Genomic DNA, 25,994 nt, shown 5'->3' on the forward strand with positions numbered 1-25,994 from the left:
TTCTTCATCCCAGCGGCACGGAGGATACGCCAGACAGTCATCGGCGAGATGGTATTGCCTAGCTCTGCGGAGATATAAGCGCAGGTCATCTCACGGCCAAACCGGTCCTGGCGAACCTTCTCAAGAACCGCTTCCTTCTTATCGCCTTGCTTCGAGGAACGGCCAGTCTTTGGAGCATCGCGGACGTGTTCGTCGAGGATAATAGGGCGGGAGCCGTTTGGATCGAAGCCACGTTCAAGAGCTCTGTTAGCGAGGTTGTTGAGAGCGCGGGGCTTGATGCCGGTAATCGCTTCAATCTGCCTATTATCGAGCTGGATTATAAGCTTGAGAGTAAGCGCTTGAGCGCGCGTAGCAATATCGTAGTAAACCATAGTAAGAGGGTTCGTTAAAGGAGGATGCTGATGGAAAAGGACGTACACTGCGGGGAAGGACCAAATACAGCTGTTGTAAATACCGGCTAATACTGCCGGCTATTTTCTAAGGCGGTGAGCATTTTCGTTTGGTAGCGACATCCGTACGGAGTGGCGTGCAAGGCAACCTAAGTGTGTCGCACAGAAAAGAAGCTGGGGAGGTGCAGAAACAGCAGGTCAGGCAGTGTCCAGTGTTGTCTAGAAGTTGACGTATATTATAAGCGAGTCGCACATACAAGTGAGTCGTGCACTCTAACAATTTTGATAGAGTTGTGAACAATAAGACGATAAGAAACTGCTAAGCCCTCAAACAATCTCTTATCGTCCTATGATACATATTCTCATTTAAAGTCTGTAGAGTCTGTTAGAGTACACGACTCACTTATATGCGGCGACTCGCTAGAAATTTACGTTAAATACAAAGAGGTTTAAAGGTACGGATGTATATGTCATTCACTGATCATTGTGATGGATCCATCCGTTAACCCAAAGCCATCAGTCTGCGCATCGGTCGTTTCCACTGTCTCTCCGTCAGTATGATGACTCTGATCAGAATGCTGGATGGATATACCAACCTTATATCCCCCCTCTTATCTGATTTCTGAAGTTCTGGACAATGCTGTACATTATGTGAAGAATAATGGTAGTTAAGTGACTGGATCATTATGGCCTACAGGCGCCTAGACTATAGAGAAAAAGACAGACAGTGAGGCGGCTGTTTGTCTTGATCACAGCCAACTGTTCAATGTTCCTGATTTCCTCTATGCTCCTAACATACAGCGGGAGCTCCCCAGTGTTGTGGTACTGTAGCTTCAACCCGGCGTTCACCGGCTTAACCGAACCGTGGTCCTGAAGTACCCGCCAAGCAGAGAACTCCAGAAAGCTGATTGGCTTGTGTGTCCAGAGTCTTGAGCAGGGATATGGACCTCCATCCAACAATGGCATGAATGATTGGCAACCGTCTCGTTGCTTCATCGTACCGGCCCAGCAGAGTTGCACAGTAAGCTCCTCTTGACAGGACCTATTTCGGGGCTTCGTATGACTGTTTAAAGAATTCGGGAGCCAAACAGCAGTCTTCTGGCCGAGGTAGTTCTTGAGGCAGAGCAACTGCGATCCGGCCGTCCACACGTGGCACCGTCACAAGGACAATCTGTCCCAATCCCGTCCGGTCGACAGCCCTCGCCATCCACAAGCAACCTGATACCTCGACCCTCACCGCAAAAACGACTTTTTGGAAAGCGCCGCTGTCGGAAGCAGCGCCGGTACTTGCATCAACCTCAAGTCCTTTCCAGCATGAGCCGAGATGCTCACCTCGCCGCGCCCATGGACCCGGCCGTCGCAACAGCACCGGGGACGTCTACACCTAGGCGGAACCCTCTGTTCTCTTCACGCATGCAGTACCGGAGCCGCCCCGTTTCGGTAGCCGTTGATCCCGTGTCTCTGGTCATGTCCGAGTGCATCGCCATCACCTCAGCCATCCAAAAATATGCCCGGTCCCCGCACTCGTCCGTGTCGGCCATCCTCGGCGGCAGCCCCAATCTCATACAGCTCGTGCCACCTGGGCCTAGCGGTCGTCGTCATCAGAAGTCGGCGGCCGGTCCCGAGCCTGATGGTGCCGGCGACCTTGCCGCGAACAGATGGGGGCTGCGTGGAAAGAAGGGCAAAAGCATGCAGGATAATCCGCTGATTTCCGGCTTTGGAAGGCTGCGCCAGGAGCTGGCAGGCGTCAAAGGTATCTGTGGTGGGGTAGGAGGCTGAGCTAGAGCGAACGCTGACTGGGCTGTAGACATTCACAGATTCGACTCTTTGGTCCTGCTCTACCCGTTCCTCCAGATCATCCAAGCCAAGGGCACCGCCGCCCCCGTCACCATCCTCGCGCTTAGAGCGATACAAAAATTCCTCGCCTACGGTTTCGTCTCCCCCGCATCTCCGCGCTTCGCCCTCGCCATGCAGTCACTCTCCGCCGCCATCACCCACTGCCAGTTCGACATAAGCGACTCGGCGCAGGAGGAGGTGGTGTTGCTCATGATTCTGCACTTGATGGAGGACATGATGTCCGGGCCGGGCGGCGACATACTCAGCGACGAGAGTGTCTGCGACATGATGGGGCGCGGTCTCACCATCTGCTCGCGGCCGAGGTTCTCGGAAGTCCTGCGCAGGACTGCGGAAGCGTCGATGGTGCGCATGGTGCAGATCATTTTTGAGGACCTGAAGCATCTCGAACTGGAGGCTGGCGATGAGACCGAGGCTTTGGATCGCCAGACGAGTCGGGACATGGACTCTGTCACCATGGATCCCGCCGCTAACGGGACGGATGTGCCAGCGGTGCGACCCGACGTGACAGACGGCGGTCTGCCCGGCGAGGCGGCCGAGTCATCTGCTGAGCCTAGGCCGTCTTCACGCTCAGAACGGGAGGGCAGCGGTTCAGAGACATCCAGAAGCGCCAGCGCGGACGACGGGAGGCCCAGCACGAGCTCGGCTACTGAAAGCGCAGCGTCTGTTGACCTCCGGCCCTACTCTCTGCCGTCAATTCGGGAATTATTCCGGGTGCTCGTGAGCTTCTTGGACCCCCACGACCGCAAACACCCCGATCAAATGAGGGTCATGGCCCTTCGCATCATCCATGTGGCGCTCGAAGTAGCAGGCCCGTCAATCGCTCGACACCCCGCTTTGGCGTCGATTGCGGAAGACCAGCTCTGCTGTTACCTCTTCCAACTGGTGCGGTCCGATAACATGGCCATTCTTCAGGAAAGCTTGATAGTCGCTAGCACCTTGCTCTCCACTTGCAGAGGTGTTCTTAAGCTCCAGCAGGAGCTGTACCTGTCATATTTGGTAGCCTGCTTACACCCTGCGGTGGAAATCCCTCGGGAGCCTGGAATCGATCCGAGCCTCTACTCTGGCATCCCGCAGTCGCCAAAGTTGGTAAAGCTGTCCCCGACGCAACCCGGCAGTGGCCGCTCGACACCTGTGCCTGTTAAGGATCGCCAGAAGCTGGGGCTCGAGGGCGGTGCCCGCAAGCCGGATGCCAGGCAGGCCATGGTCGAGAACATCGGCGTGCTGGCGCGAATGCCCACGTTTATGGCCGAATTGTTTGTCAACTACGACTGCGACGAAGACCGCGCGGATCTCTGTGAAGACCTGATAGGGCTACTATCTAGGAATGCCCTGCCGGACTCTGCGACCTGGAGCACTACGAGTGTGCCGCCGTTGTGCTTGGATGCGCTGCTGCGGTTCATCCAGTTCATTGCTGAAAGGCTAGATCAGACACCCGAGACGGAGGGATACCCGGACCCAGCAATGCTGAGAGAGAAGCGGCGCAGGAAGAAGCTCATCATCAAGGGCACCACCAAGTTCAACGAGAGCCCGAAAGGCGGATTGGCCTACCTCCATGAAAAGGGTATCATCGAGAACGTCACCGATCCGCTGTGCGTTGCCAAGTTTCTGAAGGGAACATCTCGGATAAATAAGAAGGTCCTCGGCGACTTCCTGTCCAAGAAGGGTAATGAGGCGATCCTGGATGCGTTCATCGACCAGTTTGATTTTACTGGCAAGCGGGTAGACGAGGCGCTCCGGATGCTACTCGAGACATTCCGTCTTCCTGGCGAGTCGCCGTTGATCGAGCGCATCGTCAGTTCCTTTGCGGGCAAGTATTGCTCCAGTTCAGTTCCTGAAGGGGTAGCGGACAAGGACTCCGTTTTCATTCTGACATATGCCATCATCATGTTGAACACGGACCAACATACCCCCCAGCTCAAGAACCAGGCACGCATGAAATTCGAGGACTTTGCTCGTAACCTCCGCGGACAGAACGGAGGCCAAGATTTCCCGACCGAGTACTTGCAGGATATCTTTGATACCATTAAAACCAACGAGATTATCCTCCCTGACGAGCACGACAACAAGCATGCATTTGACTACGCGTGGAAAGAGCTTCTTTTGAAGACCGAGGCCGCTGGCCCACTGGTGCTCTGCGACACCAACATTTACGACGCCGACATGTTCGCGACGACCTGGAATCCCATCGTGTCGTGCCTCTTCTTCGTCTTCATGTCAGCGACCGACGACACGGTCTATGCCCGCGTCATCACCGGCTTTGACGAGTGCGCGCGCATCGCGACAAAGTACGGCAATTCGGAAGCGCTCGACGAGATTGTGTATCGGCTGAGCTACATCTCGACGCTGAGTAGCGAGACGCTGTCCAACACGTCGCTCAATACCGAGGTGCAGGTCGGCGAGAACAGCGTCATGGTCAGCGAGCTGGCCGTCAAGTTTGGGAGGGATGTGCGGCCGCAGTTGGCGACGCTGGTGCTGTTTCGTGTTGTTACCGGTTCCGAGCACGTAATTCGAAAGAGCTGGAAATATGTAAGTCTGCTTGCTCGCAACGAGAATACCATGAGGGTACTGATCATGATGTGGACAGGTCATACGTATATGGCTCAACCTCTTTGTTAACTCCTTGATACCGTCCTTCTTCTCCACCGAGGCCGACAAGCTAGCTCTGCCACCAATACCGCTGCAGCCGCCCTCACAGGTGATTGACCGGGGCTCCAAACAGAGCGAAACCGGTTTCTTCTCCGCGTTCACATCGTACATCTCAAGCTACGCCGCTGATGATCCGCCTGAGCCGTCGGATGAGGAGTTGGAGAGCACGCTGTGTACTGTGGACTGCGTCAACCAGTGCCACATGGGCGATGTGTTTGCCAATGTTGCGTAAGTGCCAATAAGAGCAGCTGCTTTCGAAAGGCCCAGCTGACATGGCGTAGACAACTCCCCAGCCATAATCTCGAGGTGTTGGTCGACACGCTCCTCGGCCATATCCCCGAGGACAATGGCTCGAGCGTGATTACCGTCAAGGCGGACAACATCCCCCCTTCCCAAACCAACGGACAGCAGTCGCGGCAGAGCAATGCGATATACGACCCTGCCCTGGTCTACATACTCGAATTCTGCACTGTCCTGGCACTTCGGGACGACAGCACCGTTGAGCGGCTAGGGAGACGCGTGGTGGAAGCCATACAGGCCATCTTGAGGGATGTGCCTCAATACCATCCGATACTTATTGAACGAGCGACCTTTTATCTCTTTAACTTGCTTCAGGCGAGCTATGTAAGCAGCCCCTCTCTCCTTCTGACAAGACGACTTAGCTAACCATTGCCAGGACTACGACTACGTCCGCGTCCCGGTCCTTCTCCATACCCTCTCAAGCTTTCCCAAAGATACCTTGGTCAAGGCGGCAGGGCTAGTCCTGCGCGGACTCAAGCTCTGCACCGAGAAGCCTTGCCCGCTACGAAACGAGATCATGACGTCGCCCGATTTTTGGGTCATCCTTCAGACCTTGGCAACCAACGCCGATGCGGCGCCGGGCGTGTTCGAGATCCTGGAGAGCGGTGTATCGACCACGCCTTCGGCCATCATGGCGGACAACTATGAGGCGGCGCTGGGGCTGCTCAATGAGTTTGCTTCGATGGCGAGCATCGGGGCTGTGGCGGAGCAGAAAAATGACCGGAAATTGGGGAGGAAGGGGGCGAGGCCTATTAAGCAGGAGAAGCCTAGGTTGGTTTTAACATTAAACGAGTAGTGAAGGGGGTTTAATTGCTGACCCGATCAGTGAGAATGCTGTCGTCGAACGCGGCGTGAAGGCGCTGAATAGCATATCGCGCATGACAACACGCATCCCGCATCTCATGCAGCAGTCGCACCTTGAAAGCAGCGAAGGTGAGTGCCCTCCCTGGGCGTCAATTTCCCTCACTCACCACAGGGTTTCCTAACACAGCCACAGCCTGGTCAGCCTACTGGCTCCCCGTCTTCCAAGCCCTCACCACCCAGTGCACCAACCCGTGCCGCGAGATCCGCCAGCTCGCCTTCAGCTTGCTGCAACGCACGCTCCTCTCGCCGGAGCTCCGGTCGGCCGAGGAGGAGCACTCAGAGTGGACGGCCATTTTTGGCGAAGTGCTCTTCCCGCTCATCCTGCGGCTGCTCAAGCCCGAGGTGTTCTCGTCGGACCGCGACGGCATGAGCGAGACGCGCGTGCAGGCCGCGTCGCTGCTGTCCAAGGTGTTTCTGCAGTACCTGGTCGTCTTGTCCAAGTGGGAGGGCATGCTCGATCTGTGGGTCAAGATCATTGAGATTATGGACCGGCTCATGAATAGCGGGCAGGGGGATAGCTTGGTAGGTTTCCCATCCGCCATTGCGGGGAGCGGTTTGTGGCTAATATTTTGTTTGTGATGTAGGAGGAGGCTGTGCCAGAAAACCTCAAGAATGTGCTCCTCATCATGTCGAGCAACGGATATCTGGTGCCGCCGAGCAAGGATCAGACAAAGGAGGAGCTGTGGAACGAGACATGGAAGAGGATTGATAGGTTCTTGCCGAACCTGAGGGCGGATTTGGCACTGGAGGAGGAGCCGGTAAAGGAGGAGGAGCCGCCTAAGTCTGCTGGTCTGCTGCCAGCTACAGGAGAGGGTGGAACTGTTGTGGAAGTGTGAAGGGAGACGAAGGGGGCGTGAGGAGGTGCGACGCTTTTGGCTTGGAAACCGGAAAACGATACCAACTTGATGAGCGTGTTGTTGAGTTGTGGAAGGCACATACCGCTCAAGTTTAGCCACGGAGCTGGCTGGAACCGCGAATGCTGCCGTCGGTTGTACTAGAGGAGATTGGAGCATGACCAGATGCACAGGACACTCTGAGTTGCTTCGATTAAGGTAGTCGTTGTCACTCCATCAGGTGCACAGTATCGCTGTACAGTGTGTATTTTGCAACATACTGTACGGCTCCTCTTCACTGTTCATCAGTCAACCCGCGCCAAAACTTTCGCCAACAACTTGCAACTCACATTGCTATTTACAGTTAAATACTTGCGGCATCAGCCGGGGCTACTAAAAACTTAGCTTATGACTGAGCCGTGCTGACATTTCAAGTCCCACCCAGCAAGAGGGTGTCTTGCATCCAATGCTCAATACATCGATCCGTCCAGGGAACCGAGTCACAGGGCCAGCTCAAAACATGAGCAGCTTATGAGGCATAACTGAACAGTGCCTCCTCACTTCCAGTTGTCATCAATGCTCACTCGTCTTGCCCGGCTCAAGACACGGCCTCTCCCAAAGTTGCCTACGCACATGAAGCGCAAGCTCGACCACATCTCACCATCACCATCACCACCGCCGTCAACCACCAAGCGAACCACCGCAACCATGGCCGCTCACCCGGCTGGGCATCCTCCCGCGCTACTCGCGGCCCAAGTCGATCTCGACTGCCCTGCTGGTGTCGCCGCCTCAAAACCCACCATCACGCTCACGCCCCGCGAGGAGCAACTCAAAGACCTCCTCCTCTTAGCCGCCAAGTTCATCGACGACCACGACCTCAAACACCCCCCCTCTGGCGGTAACCCGGCTGAACCCCCGCCACCGCGGCGTGACCCCCTGGTTCTGCGCTGGGCCGGCGGCTGGGTGCGCGACAAGCTGCTCGGCATCGCATCGCACGACATCGACACGGCCATCAACGCCATGACGGGCGAGGCCTTTGTCGACCGCCTGCGCGACTACTGCGACGTGACCGAGCATCGCGCGCGGCACGCGCTGGCGCCCGAGGACGTCGGGCGGCTGCACACGGTGCCGCGCAACCCGGACAAGTCGAAGCACCTAGCCACGAGCACCATCAAGCTGTGCGGGCTGGATGTGGATTTTGTGAACTTGCGGCGGGAGACGTATACCGAAGAGAGCAGGAACCCTGTTGTGGAGTTTGGGACAGCGGAGGAGGATGCGCTGAGGCGGGATGCGAGTGTCAATGCACTGTTTTATAACCTGGGCACGGGAGAGGTAGAGGACTTTGTGGGGGGATTGGAAGATCTGAAGGGGGGATTGATTCGGACGCCGATGGAGCCTTTGCAGACCTTCCTGGATGATCCGTTGAGAGTGTTGAGGTTGGTCAGGTTTGCGAGTCGGTTGGGGTTCAGGATTGATAAGCAGGCCGAGGAGGTCATGGGGGATGAGAGGGTGTTGGGGAATTTGAGAGTCAAGATCTCGAGGGAGAGGATCGGGGTCGAGCTGGAGAAAATGATGAGGGGTGAGTTTCGCAATAACACCATGGTAACTGCTATGTTGAGGACACGGTGGCTGACTTGTTGTTGCAGGCAAACGCCCTGCCGAGGCTCTTCGGCTGATTGATAGGCTCGGGCTCTACCACGCCGTGTTCACGGATCCTGAGCGAGCCGATATGCCGAGGCCGGATACGGCGAGCTGGAAGGCCGGCTACGAATGCCTGGAGCTGCTCGAGTCCACCAAGACGCCCGGCTCCATCTACGACTTGCTTGTCACAAGCGAGGAAGCACGGTATTACGCATGGTCGCTGGCAACCCTCATACCCTGGGAACAGCTGCCCGATGATCCGCCCCTGGCGTCAGGGAAACTTGCGCTGCCGCTCCCTATGCAGGCCGCCAGGGCGGGCTTCAAGGCGTCCAACAAGCTCTGTGATGTGATTACCGCCGCCCACCGTCATCGTCCAGCCATCGTGGAGCTGAGGGATATAGTCCGGGAGAAGAGGGCAGGGGTTGACGAGCGGGACCGGTTTGGTATGACAATCAGGGACTGGGACGCTCGTGGCGGTAACTGGCGGCTGCAGGTGCTATTCGCCATCCTGGTCGAGGTAGCCGAGTGCACCGTGGCGGGCAAGGAGCCAGCAAGAAGCCGAACGAAAGAGTCGGTGCTGGCCGAGTGGCAGCAGTTCTTGGACCACCTTGTGGAGATGGACGTGATGAATGCGCCGACGATCAAGCGGTTGGTAGATGGCAAGATGCTAGCCAACGAGCTGGGTGTCAGACCGGGGCGGTGGACGGGCGCGGCGCTCGATGTTGCACTGGCATGGCAGTTTAGGAATCCAGGCGTCGAGGACCCGGCGGGCGCGATTGAGGAGGTACGGAAGAGGAGAGATGAGTTGGGGATCCGCTGATGAAAGTCAGAAAGCTTGCGTAGACGGAGATGATACCCTGGGTATTGACGCCCCTAGTTTGTCTTGAATGAGACCTCGAAATACCTACAATATCTTCCATCCTCCTCCATTCGAACTTCTTCAATGAAGTTGACCGCCAAATTAGACAAACGATACAAGGAGCAACGGATGCACATGATTTTTTGGCCGCTATGATCTCAGCTAAGGTATTCAGCCACTCAAGCTGCTCACGGTTCTGTAATCAAATGTCCGGGTATTCTGTAAGGTATTTTATTGCTACTGTACCTCACTCTTGTTGCCTTCTAGGTGTTGAATACGGGAATGGGTAGTGTTGATGCTGTTGGAAATACAGCATGCGTCCAGCGCCCTCACACCCTGTCAGGGGTCGAGACCCTCTAGAATCCAACCGCCTCTGAGCACTGGTCCTTGCACTTTAACTTCCAGCGCCTACCTAAAATTCGATCACCAACCGAACATCTATTCTTGAACCCAGGCACTGCAACTCCAAGCCAAAAGGATCCTCTTGCGATTCACAAGTGCATGAACTGAAGCTGACACTCTGGTCCGGTCACGATCGAGGATGTCATGGTTCAAGCAGCTGTCGGTTGAAGCGGGCCTCGCCTCGGAACCCGAGCTGACAAAGGAGGCATGCGACAAACTGTCCAAATGTATGTTTACATTGGCCGCTTGAATGGCAGTGTACTCCTGTATCTGGTTTGATTAACGGCTATCCAGATGTGCCCCAAACCTTCAGTCTCAAGGAGCTCGCCGACGAAGCAAGAGGATGCCTCAGCCTGGCGCATTCTGAGAAACCGGGGGTATGCATGAGAGGGTCGTTACTCTTATCCTCCATGCAGCAATTAACTGTCTACAGGAGGTCCAAACGTTGCGGAATTACCTTGTCTCAATTCTCACCTGCCTGTACTTCGAAGGCCGTATTGTCCACGAGTCAACCACAGACCAGGACACCGTGAGAAACCTTGCCCGGAACATCGCCAAGACCATCGCCCCTGTTGTCACTCCAGAAGCGAGCCGCAGCGACAACACTGATTCCCTCGAGGGTACGTTTACTCAACTTTGACCATGGCTTGGATGCAGAACTCATCGCCCTGTACAGCTCCGAATCAGGACTTCACCAAAATCCGTCGAGCGATTTTCGAGAACTGCCGGGCGATTTCTTCCCTCGGCGTCCGGGCACTGGAAGCGCTCATGAATCAGACCGAAGACCCAGTCCGGCTAGACGATGAGGTTTTATACACTCTCCTCGTCTACACGGACAAGACACAACCCTGGGAGAACTGCGAGATCAAAGCGAGTACACAGAGACTCCTCGAGCAGCAATTCAGCGTCCCCGGCAGTCCCACAAAGGAACAGTTCCTCACTGAGACGCTCCTCAAGCACTACCTGCGCCCGCTATTCTTCAAGTCAAAGCCCTCCTCCATCACAACCTCGGGCCGAAAGGCTGAGTACACCGACGGCGCCGCCGCCCGGGCCGAGAGCATGCCAGACGAATCCGCCCTGACCAAGCCATGGAAGTATACGGATCTGAGAGCCATTCCGGCAGTAGCATGGGCAGTTCGCGAGGCGGACGTAAGTTCCATCATCCAGTCTTCAATTTGGATTCCATGGGGGTATCTCATGTGTGCTCAACAACAAACCAAAAACTGACTCCAACCCACCCGAAAAATAAGACCCAACTTATCGCCAAGCACTGGCCGCTCTTTATCCCCGTTTTGCTCACCCTCGTCGACGATCCCGCCACCCTAATCCGCCGGCGTGGCCTGCTCATCCTGACCGACTTCCTCGCCAAATTCTCAGACAAAACCCTGCACGACACCGGCCTGGCAAAGGTCTTCGAAGACGCCATTTTCCCAACCCTGGCCTTCCTTCCCAGCCTGACGCCCGAGGATGAGTCGCTCCAGCTCCTTGGCCCGGCTTACGGCGCGCTGCTTAGTCTGGCTAACAAACAGCCCGCTCTGAGCATGGATGGCATCTCGGGCGGGCCGAGAAATGCATTGTTGGACAAGGTTCTCCGCGACGGCGTGTTCATGGGGTACTTCCACGCCAAGGAACACGTGGAAATCGTCGCGGTGCTCTGCCAGCAGACGGTGGCGGTGCTGACCGAAATGGGCGTGCATGCTGTAAAGCACCTCAAGGTGAGTATTATACACCCTCGCCACAATCCCATCGCACCCTGACAGTCTGGCTCATTGAGACAATGCAGGATCTGATCCCGATGCTTTCATCCATCATGACCGACCCCTTCGCGCCAGTGGCCCCGAAAATGCTGTTATCCGCCATCAAAGCCATGCAGGCCGTCCTCGCAAACTGCTGGCCTCGCATCCCGGTCTCGCTATGGCAAGACGAAATCATCAATGCCCTCGTCCTCTGCTGGTTGAACGTCGCCGAACACGACCACGCCGACACTGACAAGCATCACGCCCGAATTGAGCAGGAATTACTGACCTCGTCCAAGGCGCTAGCGGCCGTGCTCAAGACGGCTTCCAGGGAGGGCGAGCAGGCGACCAACTTGTCTTCTCACGTCGCACCCCTGGTAACAAAAGAGCCCCGTCTAGGGAAGCTCTTCCCTCCGAACTGACACCAGGCTCGCGGTTTTCGCATCACATCCCGACAGCTTGTCCGGCGCTTCTATTCTCCCTCAACGTCCCAACCAACTCCCCAACTGGCACCTCTCCGACCGCCGGTACCGCCACCCCAGCCCAGTGCAGCCGGCGTCTCCTAGTCGACCGGCGTCTGCTTAAACAAGCTCTTCCCCCTCAACCACTTCCGATAGGCCTTGTACCTCTTTTTGAGCTGGTCCTCCTCCGTGACAGTCAGCGGGTTCTCCGGCACCTTCACCGTCTCGGCATACAACGCCCGATCACTATCCTCCTCCGCGCCACTGCTCCCCCCATTCACCCCCGCCTCTTCCCGCCTCGCATCCCCTCCGCCTGCGCCATTACCACCACCATCCGTCCCAGCCCTCACACCAGACAAACGCCCACCATCTACCGTAGCAGGGGCCGGCGGTGGCGACGACGAAGACGACAACCCGAGCAGCTCCAATCCACCTAACCCTTCCTCCCTCCACCGGCCCCGCACAAACTCGAGATACTCGGGCTCGATCTCGTCCACAGGGGCGCCCTCGCACTCGGACGACAACGACGAGACGGCGACGAGCGGGAGGTTGTGTGGGTGCGAGACGTAGCGGGCGTAGTCGGCCGCCTCGGCCGCGCTGACGGTCGGGTTGAGCGAGTCGTGCACCACCTGGGTGAAGGTCTGCTGGGCAGCGCGCGACTTTTCCAGGGCGGTCTGGTGCGGCTTGTTGCCGTCTTTGTCGGTCGTCGCCGAGTTGTCGTTTATGTGATGTGTTTCGAGGTGATGACTATTAGGACTTTGATGGTGGTGGTGGAAGTGGTGATGGTGGTGGAAGTGGTGATGGTGGTGGAGGTGGCTGGGGGAGGCGGCGGGCGTGGCTTCGTCTGCGCTGTTGTTGCGGCTGTGGGTGTGGGTGAAAGGAGCTGAGTCTTTGGTCAAGCTGGAGTGACGGCGATGGTGGGCTCCGTTGGGCTGGTTCTTTTCATGCAGCCAGCGATGGAGCGACATGCGCGCGTTGGCGCTGGTGGGCGTGGGAGGCTGGGCCTTCTCGTTGATGGATGACGACGTCGTCTCAGTGTCATCAGCGATGCGGTCCAGGTCGTGCGGTGCGACAATGGTCACTTCCTTTTTGCCCTTCTTCCTGCTGTGGGCGTCGCTGTCGGTCTCGTTGCGCACACGGAAGGGACTGAGATCGTAGCGGCCGTCTTGGGTCGCTTTGAAGGGTATGTACTTGATGGTCGAGTTCATTTTGTAAGGGAACATCTTGGGAAACGAGGAGAGCGTGGCTGGGCGGTAGTACTCCAGCCAGTAGTCGTCGTACGCCGAAATCGATTTGCGGCGTGCGGCCGGCGGGATAGGCGGGTACGCTGGGAGTTCCCGTTCTTTCAAAAACTCGGGAGTGTACCAGTGAATGTAGTCACGCTTCCGTTTCTCCAGCCATGTCCGGGGGTCTTCGTGGTGGAGATAGTAGTCGGTGGCGAGATCCCACAGCATGGGCTGGCCTTGGGCAAATATGTAGTTGCCGAGAAACAAGTTGTACGCCTCTTGGCGTTGGCCGTCGAGAAACGAGTTGTTGTAGTAGCGCTTGAAGCTCTCAATCATGTCACGCGAGTGGCTTGTCCACTGGTTGATCTTGCGGTACGTCTCCATGGTGTTGACGAGCTGTGACCCGCCATACTGCACGGCGATGGTGTCGCCATGGTCGTGGTACATATGAGTAAACAGATTGACAGCGTCAGTATCGTACTCTATTGTGGTGTCTCCCAGGATGCCGAGGGCGTGAAGCTGGTGCCCAAGGGCTCGCTTGCCAATGACGAACTGGGCCGCGTTCGTCCGGTCCAAGCAATCAATGCAGTTCGTGCGCGCCACGCCGTTCTGCACACGGATGGGCGTGGTGTGGCCGTCGCCATTTTGGAAGAAGCCTGTTGTGCGAACGACGTCCTCTGCAATGCCCTCAAGCGTGCCGATTACGTCTTGATCGCGGCTCTTGGCAGCGCGTGACATGTCCCACGCCCGGTAGATGATCTTCTTGTCGGCCGGCAGGAACTGGTTCAGGTAGGCGATAGCACGGGTGTACTCTTCCAGCAGCTTGCTCTCGCGCGGCGTCCGCTCGCGAGCCTTGACCAGGTTCAAGATGTAGATAGGAGCGCCGTACCGCTCAAACAGGTTGTCGAAATGGAGGGCGGCTGCCGTGTAGAAGGGGTCCACCAAGTTCAGCTCGATCGGAGGCTTCGGCGTGACGCCCGTGTTGTCCTGCGTCCAATACAGCGGGATGGAGCCACGGTGCTGCACGTACGACGTGTAGGTCGGGTTGGCAAAGAACTTGGGGCCCGGCGCGTGGAAGGAGGTGGTCAGGGCTTCGGACACGATCTGCTCCGTTTCGACGTCGTTGGCCACATAGCCCAGGTCGTTGGCTCCTCTCTTGAGAAACCTCGCGCCGGCAAAGAAGCGACTGCGTCGGGCAATGATGGTGATGTGGGCGGTCCTGCCGTAGACGGACACGGCGGCCTGGTCGATGTAGCCGTGGATGATGGGGCGACACCAGTCGAAGGGCGCATTGAGGGCCTTGGCGGCCGGCTGGAGCAGGTGGTGGTTCCAGACGAACATGGAGTTGAAGTGGTTGTCGTCGGCCGAGAAAGGGCGGCCTTCCATCAGGACTGTTCTCTCGCGGGTAATATTGTGCTGCAACGTGTGGGTGAGGTCGTAGGAATAGCTGTAGTAGAAGGAACGGGTCAGGTCCAGGTTGTTAAGAATACCCAGGAAGCGCGACTCCTCGGTGTTATTGCGCTGGTCCATCTTGAAGCTGGGCGATGTCAGGGGGATGAGGTCGGTGCCATCGATCTGGTAGACATAGTGGCCGCCGATCATGGCGACGGTGCTCTTCTTGGTGATCAGCAGCATGTAGTAAGGACCCGTGAACTTGACAAAGCCCAGCAAGCCCCATGTGGTGCACCGCAGCCTCAAGCCGCCAGTCCCCTTGTTGCCGTCGTCGATGGTGTCGAGCAGCTGGTTCATGTCCTTCTGGGTGTAGACGGTCTTGTCATCGGTGATGCTCAGTTCGGAAACGTCGTCGTTATCGGTGCGATCAATCTTGAGTATGCGGTAGCGCTTCTCGCTCACGTCGCCGCCGACAATGTAGAAGCGGCTTGCCGTCTCGTACAGGCTGAACTTGTGCATTTGCTGCTTGGACCTCGGCGACCACGGGATCGGTCCACTGCTGCAGGTGATTCGCCCTTCATCGTCATCATCCTCAACAAGCTTTCCCAGGCCTAACCGCATGCCCTGGTCGGGGCTCGAGGTGCGGAGGAAGGGTCGGGCAATCGCTGGCTCGTCCTCATCATTATCATGGCCCACTCCGCCGCCGCCTGCCCGAGAAGGGGCTGAGGCACCCGAGGCAATCGACTCGGCATCGGCGCCGGCACTGTTGTGCAGGGGCGGAAAGATGGACTCGGACGGGTCTCTGGTTTCGGGAACGCGTTGTTGAGGGTTGAGTTGGGGTGGTTGTTGTTGTTGTTGCTGCTGCTGCTGCTGCTGCTGCGGTTGTTGTATCTGATCATCTTGTTGCTGGTGCGGCGGCTGAGTCAATGCGCTCTTGTCCGTCGACGGTGCAGCGACAACTGAATTTACACTCGCCAACTCCGTCTCGAACATGTCAGCCATGTCGCTCGATTTTGATCGTCCATGTGAGGCACCCTACACTTCCATGCACAACCGTCGCTGTGTCTGGTCTCGTCGATGAGACACCAATACGAATACCCGGATTCCACCATCAAGGTACGAGTACCTTAACTTACCTTACTTTGTCTTACCAGCCGTACTGCAGCGTACTAGACCGTATTGACTTCGCGCCACTTACCTTACAGATAACGATACGGAGGTAGCGGGCAATAATTCAAAGGGCAACAAGACACTGCACTAGTCCCTTGGCATCCTGAGGGACACTTACACGTGGTACTACGGAGGTGCATAAGGTACGGAGTACTGCGATGGACCTCCAGCCGCCCGGCTACCACGCACATGCAACCTTATTTCCAATCCCACCTCGATCTCGGCTGCTCGGTGCGCTATGGCGCGAAGTCCTGGAGTAAAAGCGAAACCCGTTCGAAAGGAGGCTGGTGCGCTTTGTTGAAGCTATTCCTCAATTGCCGTGTGTCAAACCGGCGATCTGATCAACCCAGACGACAACGGCAGAATTATGAAGACGGAGCGACCTGAAGACCGGAGTCGTATGGGTGGGGTGCGATGGACTCTTAGAGCTGATGGCTGTAGGCGTGTTCAATACCTACCACGAGGAGAATTGATCAAGATACATTTTATGCCGACTCCTTACGCCTCCGGCTCACTCCCGCGACCATTCCGCCGTCCACTTGCTTCGTTGTTTCCGGCACGCCCCTACTAAGTTGTCCACCCGGACTCGAGCTAGATGGGCGATGGTCTGCATCTTTGACAACTAAATGTATTCATTGTGGACCAATTGAGGCTTTGGGGTTCCTCTTTGCAGAGGCAAAGAAGGCAGTTACAGCCATACAGAGGTGCGAGTTCTAGGAGTTGGGAATCGTTCGACGCAGTCACTAATCACCGAATCCCTCTAGGTTACTAGCACTGTCGGCCACACGACAAACAATATTAGGCTTCGTCTGACCTGACTCTCTTTTGTTCCGAGTATGACGCTACCCTACACACAGAGCCTCTGGACATTTGGTTTTCACCATGACATGAACTCATGAATCTGAAAATCGAAGCGTTTTACCGCCTGTTCCTCGGCCAGGCATGCGCTCCATCGTTCATGATGAAACAGTTGAGTAATTAGTACCTCATCTGCCCTGCCCAATTGTCTAAAGGTCGAATCTGACCGAAGCAGGAGAGAAGCACAGACAAATTCTTGATCATGATTGCGATCGAAGATGCTGCAGTCGGGCAGCCTCTGAGGCCGTCTGTCACCTAAAACCGATGCTCCGGCTATGTCAGTTGCAGTCTTGCGTCGATGTTGGGTGACGTTATTCCTCGCTCATCTTTGCAGACTGTAATCACGGTGTTCAGTCGAAGGTAGGGTCGGTAGGGTATATAAGGCGCCTTTCACTTGTGCCTTTCAGTCCATCTGCTCAGCTCACTTCTTTCCTACAACAGTTCAAACTTCTTTGACGTTCCTGACTGAGCTTCTGAATTCCTGGTTCTCCATGGAGTTTGTCCTTTTTCTCGAGTGCGCTGTGGCATGGACGGGTAAGTGTTCCCACATAAAGATGCCTTGATCCCGCCCGGGTTTGTCGGCTAACACTCGACCGACTCTCCAGTCGGCAATTCCTGACGCTCACGGCACCCCGCGTCCCGACCACGCTCGCCACTTTTACAGTCACCGCCGACCGTGGAGGGCCCGGACTCTTGGCAGCACTCTCGACCTCTTCGCCGTCTCCGTCTCCGTTCCCGGGCTCACCGCTCTCGAGCCCCCTGTCCTCCAGGAACGGCACGCTGTGGACCGACCCCTGTGGCACGCCACAGTACACCTTCATCGACTACGGCTCAACAGCGTCGTACGTGCCGTTCATAGGGTGCGTCGACAGCCGGCTTGAGTGCTGTCCATTTACGCCCGTGACAACCACCGTGGGCGCCGCCGGGACCTCCACACGCATCTGCCCACAATCACGAGACGCCAAGGACGCGGTTGTAAAGAGCTGTCCCGCCGACTATTACTCAGTCGCTGGGGGTTGCTGTCCCAAGTAAGCCTCGAGTCCCGTCGTTGTCACACCCAGACAAGATTGCTAACCCTTGCCGCCAGCGCTTACACCCCCTGGACCGCCCCGCTGGGGGGCGCAACGCCGTGGTACAGCTCCGTGGCCGTGCCGGCGACCCCGACGCCGCCCCCAACCGCGACACCGCTCCCCTCTACAATCCCCGCCAAAAGCAGCCGTCAACACCGAACGTACAGACCCACGGTGACGGTCACAGTCACACTCTCCGCCATGCAGTACGCCGTCCAGCCCGAGGGAACTCCCATGTCTCCCGGCTGGATCGCCGGCACTGCCGTTGGCTGTGCCCTTGCCGTCGGTGCCCTCATCGGAGCGGGCAGGTGCTGTCTGAGGTGGAAGCGGAAGCACCGCGAGCAGGGCCAGCGAGGGCCAAACCACCATAGCGCCCCCTTTGGATTCGATCCGGGCAGCTCCGAACTGCCCACGACCACAGTGTCTTGGTTGTTCCGCGATTCGACCCCGCCAGAGGCCAACAACAGAAAATTTGGGTTTCTGGGAGGGCTGAACGGCAACCAGCGGGACAGGCAGGACTCCCTCTACATCAATCTGAGGGACGTGGCTGAGGCCGCACGCGTGAAGCGGTCGGCTGCCCGAGAAGCGTACCCGCTCGAGCCCATCCAGGCATTCTCGGCGTCGGACATCCCAAGCACCGGCCAGGCTAGCCAAGGCGAACCATTGCCGGGCGAGTCATCCAACAGCGCCACCAACGGCACGACCACCCCGGCCCCAGTGCACGCCAAGCCCGAGCACTTGTCGTGGGACGCGGTGATGCACGGGGCGCTGATGCCGTCCAGTAAAGCCCTGACAACCGCCCTCCCCGAGCACTGGTTGTTACCGGGCGGGAGTAGCAGCAACCCAGGCAGTTCTAGCGGCGACGGCGGGGGCGGTGCCACTGCAACCACCAGCGCTCCAAGCATCAGTTACCCGCCGGACGAGCCGCCCATCTTCAACGCCATGTCGAGGCATGGTCGCTTGCCTACGTGGCTGGACGGGCCCCCTCGTCGGAGTCGTCGTCCTGCCGCGCAGCCCGCGCCCGCGCCGGCACCGACGCCACCAGATCCGCCGCTCCGGGATCACTACCTGCGGCCGCCGCCAAGGCCCGCGCCCGCCACTTCGTCGAAGGAGCAGCGGCGGCAGCAGAAGGCAATTGCCCGGCAGCAGCGCATTATGGCGCGGCCTAGGGCGGCATACGAGTACCAAGGGGGTAACATGGTGTTTGGGGAGCCGCTGTAGCTGCCTGGTGGACTTGGGGCAGGATATGCTGGGCTAACGTGGGTTAAGCACGTTGGAATGCGCTAAACTGAGGTCGGGCTGAAGTTGGGGGGCTTGAAGAGGGGTGCTCGAAGGGTGTTTCAAGGGGTGTTCTACAGCATGGGGCTTCACTTGGGAATAGGGTTGGATTGTGGGGAATGGAAAGGGCGTGGCGTCATGCTGTATCAGCTGACTTTTATTCCTCGAGATTAGAGATGCATACTAAGAGCGTGTGAAGAACGTTGTGTAAGACAGTGTAAAAATAAGGCAAAAGGGGATGCACCAGATAAAGCAGAGGAACAAAAAGGGGAGAGAGGGGGGGATGCGAAAGATGATGATAGGGAAATCATGGATCCTGAACGAGAAACGGCATGATTAAGATTATTGGCTTTGTTAATATTAAGGTAACTTATTGTCTTCTAAGTAATCCTTAGTTTTAAAAGACCGCCGGCGTGAGTGGGCTGAAATTTTGAACCTGACTGTCTCACAAAGTGATGTCAGGCGTAAGTCATAGCTGCATATGGGTGATCGGTGAAGCTAAGGTAAGTTTTAAGCTGTGTTCTCTGTATGCACGATGATATCAGCTTCTCTTCAGCTGTTCCAGACCATTGGGTGTTCCGCTTCGGACCAACGCATCGAACCAATGACTTGCTAGTGATCGACGTGTGTGACGAGTTGGTGGAAGCAGGTTTATGGGCCTCGACTCAGGCGTATCAGATATTCAGCGGACTTATCGTAGATCTGGAATTCTTCAATGGCTTGTCCTCAAGCAGTTTGAATCTGCCAGCTTATTGACGCAGTAATACCTGATTCCCTACTGCTAATGAATAGCTCAAGGCTTTGGCAAGACCTCACTACCTTAGCCTGGTCCCTCCGTTTTCATCATTCTAGAGCGTCATTTCGTTCAAGATCTTTGATACAGGATGCCGAGACTCAATCGCCGACAAAGCCACTCGACTCCCCCGACATCCTCCCGAGATGTTAACGGCGACCGCTACAGCAAAAGCCGTTATGCGAGTTCCGAGACACATCGGCGATCGGGGAGGAAAACGCATCCGCGTGCGTCGAGTGTAGATTCTCGGGATACCTACTACGATCCAAGGGACAAGTACTACCTTTCCGGAGACGACGAGGATGATCACGTACCTCGAAGGGAACCAGCATTCAGTCCATCCAAACGCGGTCGTTCTCCTTCACGGTCGCGGTCTCGATACCGAGCGCGGTCACTTTCCGCATCCTCCCGGACTCCATCGCCATACAGCGATGACCACCACCGCAGACGCCGCTCACCATCCGTCCCGTCCCGCTCCCCATCACCGCCACCACATCACCCTCGCTCTACGGGAGGGAGAGTCCGGGACCGGGACACGCGCCGCAACTCCTCACCCCGTTCCCGCCGGCACCACACCCGCCGGTCCTACTCCCGATCCCCTTCCCCATCTCCTTCCCGTTCTCGTCACCAATCACCAAAATCAGCCCTCGCGCTCGCCCAGGAAGCAGCCCAACATGCCTTCGAAGCAGGCGCCATCGCCGCGCTGCGCCTGCGTGATGACCCGTCGCCCTGGCTGGGCAAGAAGGGCGGCCAGATCGCGGCGGCCGCCCTCAGCGCCGCCGTCGTCGACACGTTTGTGGCGCGGCGCCATCCCAACATGCGCAAGGGCGGACTGCGGCACTCTTTTGCGAAGCAGGCCGCGCAGATGGTCATTGGCGGGTTGATGGGCGGGAATGATAAAGGCGCCGGGAAGGGGAAGAAACGGAGGGCGGGGAGGATGGGTGCGAGGGGGAGGAGGTAACGAGGTGATTCGACTTGGAGGCATGTGGCTAAACATGAACCATGAGGGAGGCTGATGCCGGGTCAAGAGGTGTGATGTGCCTTGGAGCTTGGACAGAAAAGGACTTGGAAAAGGATGATGGGTAATCAGATGGGCGGGTAAAACTGGAAAAGTTTCGATTGTTTAGCGTTGTTGACTGGCGTTATGAGGATGATACCAAGAACTATCGGTCGGGGGAGGAATGGTTAAAACTACTGGAATCCTAGAAGGCCTCAGTGCGGAATGAGAAATTCGGGAAAATCAACTCCAGCCAGCGTTGCTTTGATCATCCTCAAACGACGAAGCTCTTCAAAGCATATCTTACCGGGCTTCAGTTACGCCGCGCCGCAGCTGCGCAGGGCGACTGCCCCAAACAGTACGCTTCGGAGTCCGATTATCGGTCTCCGATGTGGTAATCGTCCCCAGAGACCCAAGGGTCTTTCCTTCCGGATCTCTCCAAGCGGACCCCGGCGATCTGCCCTGGTTAGACACGGAGTTACTTTCGGCGATCTCAACCTTATGCCCCTTCCTATTCCATTCGCATCTGACAGTCTGGTAATAATCAACAACGCAGCCTTCGCCTGGTGGATTCAAACCAACTTGGTCCAGCCTGCGCTCCCGCCCTTTTGCTTTGGAGAAGAGAGTGCTCCTTCCGGTTGGTGACCTAAGTTGGTTTCCATCTGAACTCACTTGCAGGTGGCACACTGCTCACTTTACTCACGGTAACTTGAGCTACCTTATCTTAGGTGGCTGGCCTCTATCGGAAATAAAGCCTGAAACAACACCTTGGTTCAGCGTTGGTAATATCGTCGATACCTTTGTGGATATCAGGCCGTTCAATCGTTCCAGAGCCTTTTGAGCAATCACTGAACCCATACATTTCAGCAATCAACGGCACAGCAGAAAGCATGGCGGAACAACCCAAGAAGATCAGGTTCCTAGGCCTTCACGGCATGGGCACGAGCGCCGAGATCCTAAAGTCCCAGACAGGTTTGTACTTACCCTCCCAAGCACGCCTCATTCTATCCCAATCCTCCGTGATTAGCAGGGCCCAGTGACCGCCGAATTAACACACTCTGACAACTCTTTCCAGTCGCCTTTCGATCCAAACTCCCAGACAACTTCACATTCGAGTTCCTCGACGCGCCCTTCACCTGTGCCCCGGCCCCGGGCACCGACATCCTCTTTTCCTCGGGCCATTACGCCTGGTGGACAGATCAGACCGTCGATGGCATCCGCGGCTCGCACCAGGTGCTGGATGACTTCGTCGCGGCCCACGGGCCCTTCGACATGGTGTTGGGCTTCTCGCAGGGCTGCTCCCTGATCGGCAGCTACCTCCTGTATCATGCACGCGAGACGCCGGACAAGCCGCTGCCATTCAAGGCGGCCGTCTTCATCTGCGGCGGCATGCCGCTGCCCGTGCTCGAGGATCTCGGCATCAACGTGCCCCCGCGGGCCAAGGCCATCAACGACATGACGAGCAAGATGATGAAGCAGAAGGCTGGCAAGCTGGTGGATATGGCGGCGAACCCGGAGAAGATCCAGCAGGGCGTTGGGCTGTGGGATGATGTCGAGGGGTTGCTGCACGATCCGAAGAAGATGCCGGATGAGAGGGATGTGTTTGGGTTGGACTTCACGGCCATGCCTGAGGACTTGCGAATTCTAATTCCTACTGTGCATGTCTATGGAGCCAAGGACCCGCGCTGGCCCGCCTCGTTGCAGCTGGCGTACTGTTGTGAGAAGAGGAAGTTGTATGATCATGGCGGCGGGCATGACATTCCCAGGACAACAGAGGTGTCGGAGAATATTGCAAAGTTGATTCTGGAGCTGACCAACGAGATAAGGGGTGACTGAATGGGAAGATGCATTGGTTGGTTCGCAGGACGAGCCAGTATGGGTGTTGGCGCCGTTGCGCGGTTCTAGAGTTATCAGGTTGATTGGAAGGGATATGGAGAGACCACTAGAAATAGGGATAGGGGTCTAGATATCCAACCGCCAATTGAACGATGTTCAATGAGGACACACAGAGTGATAACCCTTGAGGTTGTACCCAGAGAGTATGGTACCCGAGGGGGTATTTCCTCTTCTAAGTTCTGCCCCTTGGTTGTCACTCTCGTACAAAGCCATTCTCCAGGTTCCAAGCTTCATGTTGGTTGTCCACGTACGGGTATTTGAGTGCAGGCTGGCCGCAGCCATTGCAATATGCGTCTTTCATGGTTGACCGATGGGAGAAGACTGAAAGTACTGTCGTGGGAGGAAGCAGTGTCACCGTTAGTCTGTGTGGCCCTCAACATTGAATTCCAGTGTCGAACCCGGGTCCAGGATGGTCTTGGTTTGTGTTTATTCTGACCATGTCACCACTTCAACAAGGAACGCATCAAGTTTGTCTTCATGTTGTCTTGACAGTTGTAACGGCCAACTAACAATGATGGAAGCATGGGCAAACACCCCCGAACGAAGTCAAACAGCCGGTTGACAAAGAGGTAGTGGAGATTCAATTCATTTGAGAGTGAAGGGCCCCTGTGAATCGTATTTTAGATACAATCTAAGTTTGAGTGAAGATAGATGATAAAAGACTCGGAGAATTGATAAAAGCCGTCTGCGAGTCACTGACTTGGTGTACCTCTCTGCTGCTCCTTATACACCTTCTTAGCACTGAGTGGAGACCTATGTAGCACTCAGTTCGATTATTCACTTCTCTCGTCACCAACCCAATTATGACCTCTAAATCGCACCCTTCCGCATAAGAACAACTTGGCTGTCGAAAACCGACACACCAACGACCCCAAGTTGATCGCCATTAATCTCGACTGCCGAAGGAGTGAGCACCCCCATGATCTGCCAATCCGGCCCGGGAAGTTGGAGAGAGAATCGTTCGGGTGCCTGCTCGAAAGTGTGTATGACGACAATTCCATCGTCTTCCGTGGTCCGAACCACGCCTTGCCAGCCTCTTGGGTGGCGCCAGCTGGGTCCGATATCACCCTTGACTCGGCTCTTGCCATACTTGATAGCCGGAACGGCTCTTTGGTAGAGTTTGATGGCATCCTTTACAAGGGAGAGTTGACTTTCATCGAGGTCGAGGACATCGCCAGACGAACACATTCGGCCCAGAAATGTCGCCGCTAGGCTGTAGTACATCCGTTGAACGGAATCGTCTCGGCGCAAGACTGCCCAGATCTGAGACTGCCGGGGCAGCATCAGCCGGTGAACTGCCGCGGCGATGATGGGTATCTCGACTGTCTCGTGCGCATCCGAGTAGCTGGCCATCGTGGTACGCTGGAGAAACGACGTCTCCATGCGGTGTCCACCAGCCGAAACGAGTTCGATCACCAAGTCGGGCAACGCCTCTCTGATCCGGTCAAACATCGCATGTGTTCCTTCGCCCTGGCGCCGCAGTCCCTCTCCTAGCCCGTCGGGATGGTCGACACCAATGCCCAGCGTCTCACTGTAGTCGATCTTGACGTAACCAAACCCAACCTCACGAAGCATGCCAATCACACGGTCATCAATATACGACTTTCCATAGGGATCATGCAAGTTCCAGGCTCGCCGGAGGCCTAACGTCAGTACTTTCCCGTCTCTGGTCAGCATGTGGTCAGTTTCAGCGAATGCGTCCGAGTCTTTAGCCACATGCTCCGGCTCCATCCAGATACCCGGAACAAGCCCGCGTCTCCTGATTGCTGCCGCCGTACCGGCCAGTCCGTTGGGAAACCGGCTCGGATGTGCGCGCCAGTCGCCCAGAGTCGTCGCCCAGTGTGCACTGGCGTTCATTGGCATGTACCAACCCGCGTCGATGACCAAGTAGCGAACGCCAAGCGGCGCGATCCTGTCGGCAATGGCGAGTAATTGATCTTCGCGAGGCTGTCCCCAGCTTGTGCAGTAGTCGTTGTAAATGATGGGCAGTTCCTGCTCGATCGCTGGCTGAGCTTCAACGGCGGGAACATCGACGCTGATCAACCGATCGCAAGCCTCATCCACCGGTCCGACCACACACGTCAACCAAGCCTGTGGGGTGGTAAATGACTGGCCGGGCTCGACTGTCTTCGTCCAGTGACCAAATTCTCTGTCCGCCAGGCCGCCAGCGAGAAGCAGATCATCAAACCGTCGACCCAGTTCCATCTGCCAGCTCGTAGGAATCGCCAACCGCGCTCCCCAGACTACTTTTGCTTCCGCGTCCTCGACCAACGCAGTCGGGAACCACCCCCGCACCGGCATTGACCCGACCTGCCCGAACCGCTCAGAGAAGTTCATGTTGCCCGCCCAGGACCTTTCGAGTTGGAGATGCTCGATAGAGTCTGTCACCATACGTCCCTCGGCCGACCAGACAGACCGGAACCGGTGAGCACGGAGGCGACAGGGTGCATCGTCGATGGCGTAAGGGGTGATGCCGCTCAGAGAGAACGATGTGAACAATTCGAGTCGAACCGGGGCGTCAGAATTGTTCTCAAAAACCGTCTCACTCCGGACCGTGAGCGCCTGGAAACCGGCAGAGAGACGGTGTTTGATTCGCAGTCCGGTATTATCGTGCAGCGTCGTGACTACTGTGTCTGCCTCAACTTTTTGATCGAGGAGCTGGAACCGATTAATCGATGATGACCACAGCAGGGTGCGGCCGGGGCCAAGTTGTGATGGTTCGTCGTCGCCCGATAACTTGACATGCACCAACGGCTCGACGACGATTGCCGGCCTGGCATTGGAGTGGCTGCGAACCCAGCTCTCGTTCGCCACGGTTGAACGCCGCTGCGCGAGCTCGCTCTTCGCCGTGGGATATCAGACAGGATGGAGAGATCGGCCATGATGAGTCCTTGCATATACTTAGTGAGTCGCGTGAGAGGCCTGGAATGGTTGCTGATGTGACGCAATGTGTCAAAATAGTTTCACGACTTCAGACGAGTGTGGTTTGAAGGCTGGTGCGTCGGAAGTTGATACTGTATTAACGTTAAGGCTTTGAGGCCCGGCTTCAAATGCCCACTCTGGCCGACGGCCGAGGCGGAAAGAAGACTGCAGGGAGTATTGTTGATGCGGCCTGCGGCAAGATATATCAGATACTCAACTCGAGGACGGATAACAGGAGCCGACCGCGAGCCTTTGGGCCGCAGGAGCCCACAGCGATAGAAAAAGCCGCCAACACAATTGCAGCTTGGACGGGAGGGACTGCCGACACGGACAGAGTCATGGAGGAGGCCTGGAGAGAGAGGTGGCTCAAGGAACGAGACGGCCGGACAGCAACGAGGCCCGCA

The 25,994-nt window shown here is 56.7% G+C and overlaps 10 protein-coding genes across 10 annotated transcripts; 7 read left to right on the forward strand and 3 right to left on the reverse strand.

Moving 5' to 3' along the window:
- Nucleotides 1-128: 128 nt before the first annotated feature.
- On the reverse strand, nt 129-371 carry N657DRAFT_551531 (uncharacterized protein; the record flags this gene model as incomplete). Its single annotated transcript, XM_062787907.1, has 1 exon — nt 129-371. A coding segment is annotated over one exon (243 nt), but the record flags the coding sequence as incomplete, so codon positions are not given.
- A 1,332-nt stretch (nt 372-1,703) lies between these two features.
- Nucleotides 1,704-6,892, forward strand: N657DRAFT_567298 (Sec7-domain-containing protein; the record flags this gene model as incomplete). Its single annotated transcript, XM_062788499.1, has 8 exons — nt 1,704-2,142; nt 2,197-4,772; nt 4,831-5,120; nt 5,174-5,516; nt 5,569-5,963; nt 6,019-6,125; nt 6,190-6,578; nt 6,641-6,892. The coding sequence occupies 8 exons, from the start codon at nt 1,704-1,706 to the stop codon at nt 6,890-6,892; spliced, it is 4,791 nt and encodes a 1,596-aa protein (XP_062649816.1).
- Nucleotides 6,893-7,597: 705 nt separating this feature from the next.
- Nucleotides 7,598-9,350, forward strand: N657DRAFT_568909 (poly A polymerase C-terminal region-like protein; the record flags this gene model as incomplete). The annotated part of the gene is made up of 2 exons (XM_062788622.1): nt 7,598-8,468; nt 8,536-9,350. The coding sequence occupies 2 exons, from the start codon at nt 7,598-7,600 to the stop codon at nt 9,348-9,350; spliced, it is 1,686 nt and encodes a 561-aa protein (XP_062649817.1).
- A 580-nt stretch (nt 9,351-9,930) lies between these two features.
- Nucleotides 9,931-11,949, forward strand: N657DRAFT_679059 (uncharacterized protein; the record flags this gene model as incomplete). The annotated part of the gene is made up of 6 exons (XM_062796138.1): nt 9,931-10,018; nt 10,086-10,168; nt 10,225-10,411; nt 10,468-10,940; nt 11,042-11,506; nt 11,575-11,949. The coding sequence occupies 6 exons, from the start codon at nt 9,931-9,933 to the stop codon at nt 11,947-11,949; spliced, it is 1,671 nt and encodes a 556-aa protein (XP_062649818.1).
- A 140-nt stretch (nt 11,950-12,089) lies between these two features.
- N657DRAFT_679060 (uncharacterized protein) lies at nt 12,090-15,608 on the reverse strand (the record flags this gene model as incomplete). The annotated part of the gene is made up of 1 exon (XM_062796139.1): nt 12,090-15,608. One exon carries the CDS (start codon nt 15,606-15,608, stop codon nt 12,090-12,092), a length of 3,519 nt encoding a protein of 1,172 aa, XP_062649819.1.
- A 1,800-nt stretch (nt 15,609-17,408) lies between these two features.
- N657DRAFT_568074 (uncharacterized protein) lies at nt 17,409-17,666 on the forward strand (the record flags this gene model as incomplete). The annotated part of the gene is made up of 1 exon (XM_062788559.1): nt 17,409-17,666. A coding segment is annotated over one exon (258 nt), but the record flags the coding sequence as incomplete, so codon positions are not given.
- Nucleotides 17,652-19,388, forward strand: N657DRAFT_289731 (uncharacterized protein). The gene is made up of 2 exons (XM_062786634.1): nt 17,652-17,662; nt 17,722-19,388. Exon 2 carries the CDS (start codon nt 17,906-17,908, stop codon nt 18,923-18,925), a length of 1,020 nt encoding a protein of 339 aa, XP_062649821.1. The 5' UTR covers nt 17,652-17,662; nt 17,722-17,905; the 3' UTR covers nt 18,926-19,388.
- A 310-nt stretch (nt 19,389-19,698) lies between these two features.
- On the forward strand, nt 19,699-21,023 carry N657DRAFT_642812 (uncharacterized protein). Its single transcript, XM_062792416.1, has one exon. It carries the CDS (start codon nt 19,867-19,869, stop codon nt 20,734-20,736), a length of 870 nt encoding a protein of 289 aa, XP_062649822.1. The 5' UTR covers nt 19,699-19,866; the 3' UTR covers nt 20,737-21,023.
- A 162-nt stretch (nt 21,024-21,185) lies between these two features.
- On the forward strand, nt 21,186-22,773 carry N657DRAFT_662391 (uncharacterized protein). The gene is made up of 2 exons (XM_062795138.1): nt 21,186-21,744; nt 21,848-22,773. Exons 1-2 carry the CDS (start codon nt 21,663-21,665, stop codon nt 22,606-22,608), a joined length of 843 nt encoding a protein of 280 aa, XP_062649823.1. The 5' UTR covers nt 21,186-21,662; the 3' UTR covers nt 22,609-22,773.
- A 467-nt stretch (nt 22,774-23,240) lies between these two features.
- Nucleotides 23,241-25,550, reverse strand: N657DRAFT_670190 (glycoside hydrolase family 36 protein; the record flags this gene model as incomplete). Its single annotated transcript, XM_062795530.1, has 2 exons — nt 23,241-25,441; nt 25,483-25,550. The coding sequence occupies 2 exons, from the start codon at nt 25,548-25,550 to the stop codon at nt 23,479-23,481; spliced, it is 2,031 nt and encodes a 676-aa protein (XP_062649824.1). The 3' UTR covers nt 23,241-23,478.
- Nucleotides 25,551-25,994: the final 444 nt, after the last annotated feature.

The sequence above is a fragment of the Parathielavia appendiculata genome (assembly GCF_033297405.1).
Source record: "Parathielavia appendiculata strain CBS 731.68 unplaced genomic scaffold N657scaffold_3, whole genome shotgun sequence".
NCBI lineage: Eukaryota > Fungi > Ascomycota > Sordariomycetes > Sordariales > Chaetomiaceae > Parathielavia > Parathielavia appendiculata.

What these genes read in the sequence shown, in the direction of transcription:
- N657DRAFT_289731 (XM_062786634.1), top strand. Translation starts at nt 17,906, where the DNA reads ATGCAGTACGCCGTCCAGCCCGAGGGAACTCCCATGTCTCCCGGCTGG.
- N657DRAFT_642812 (XM_062792416.1), top strand. Translation starts at nt 19,867, where the DNA reads ATGCCGAGACTCAATCGCCGACAAAGCCACTCGACTCCCCCGACATCC.
- N657DRAFT_662391 (XM_062795138.1), top strand. Translation starts at nt 21,663, where the DNA reads ATGGCGGAACAACCCAAGAAGATCAGGTTCCTAGGCCTTCACGGCATG. An exon ending in GATCCTAAAGTCCCAGACAG is followed by an intron (nt 21,745 to 21,847) that starts GTTTGTACTTAC and finishes AACTCTTTCCAG; the next exon opens with TCGCCTTTCGATCCAAACTC.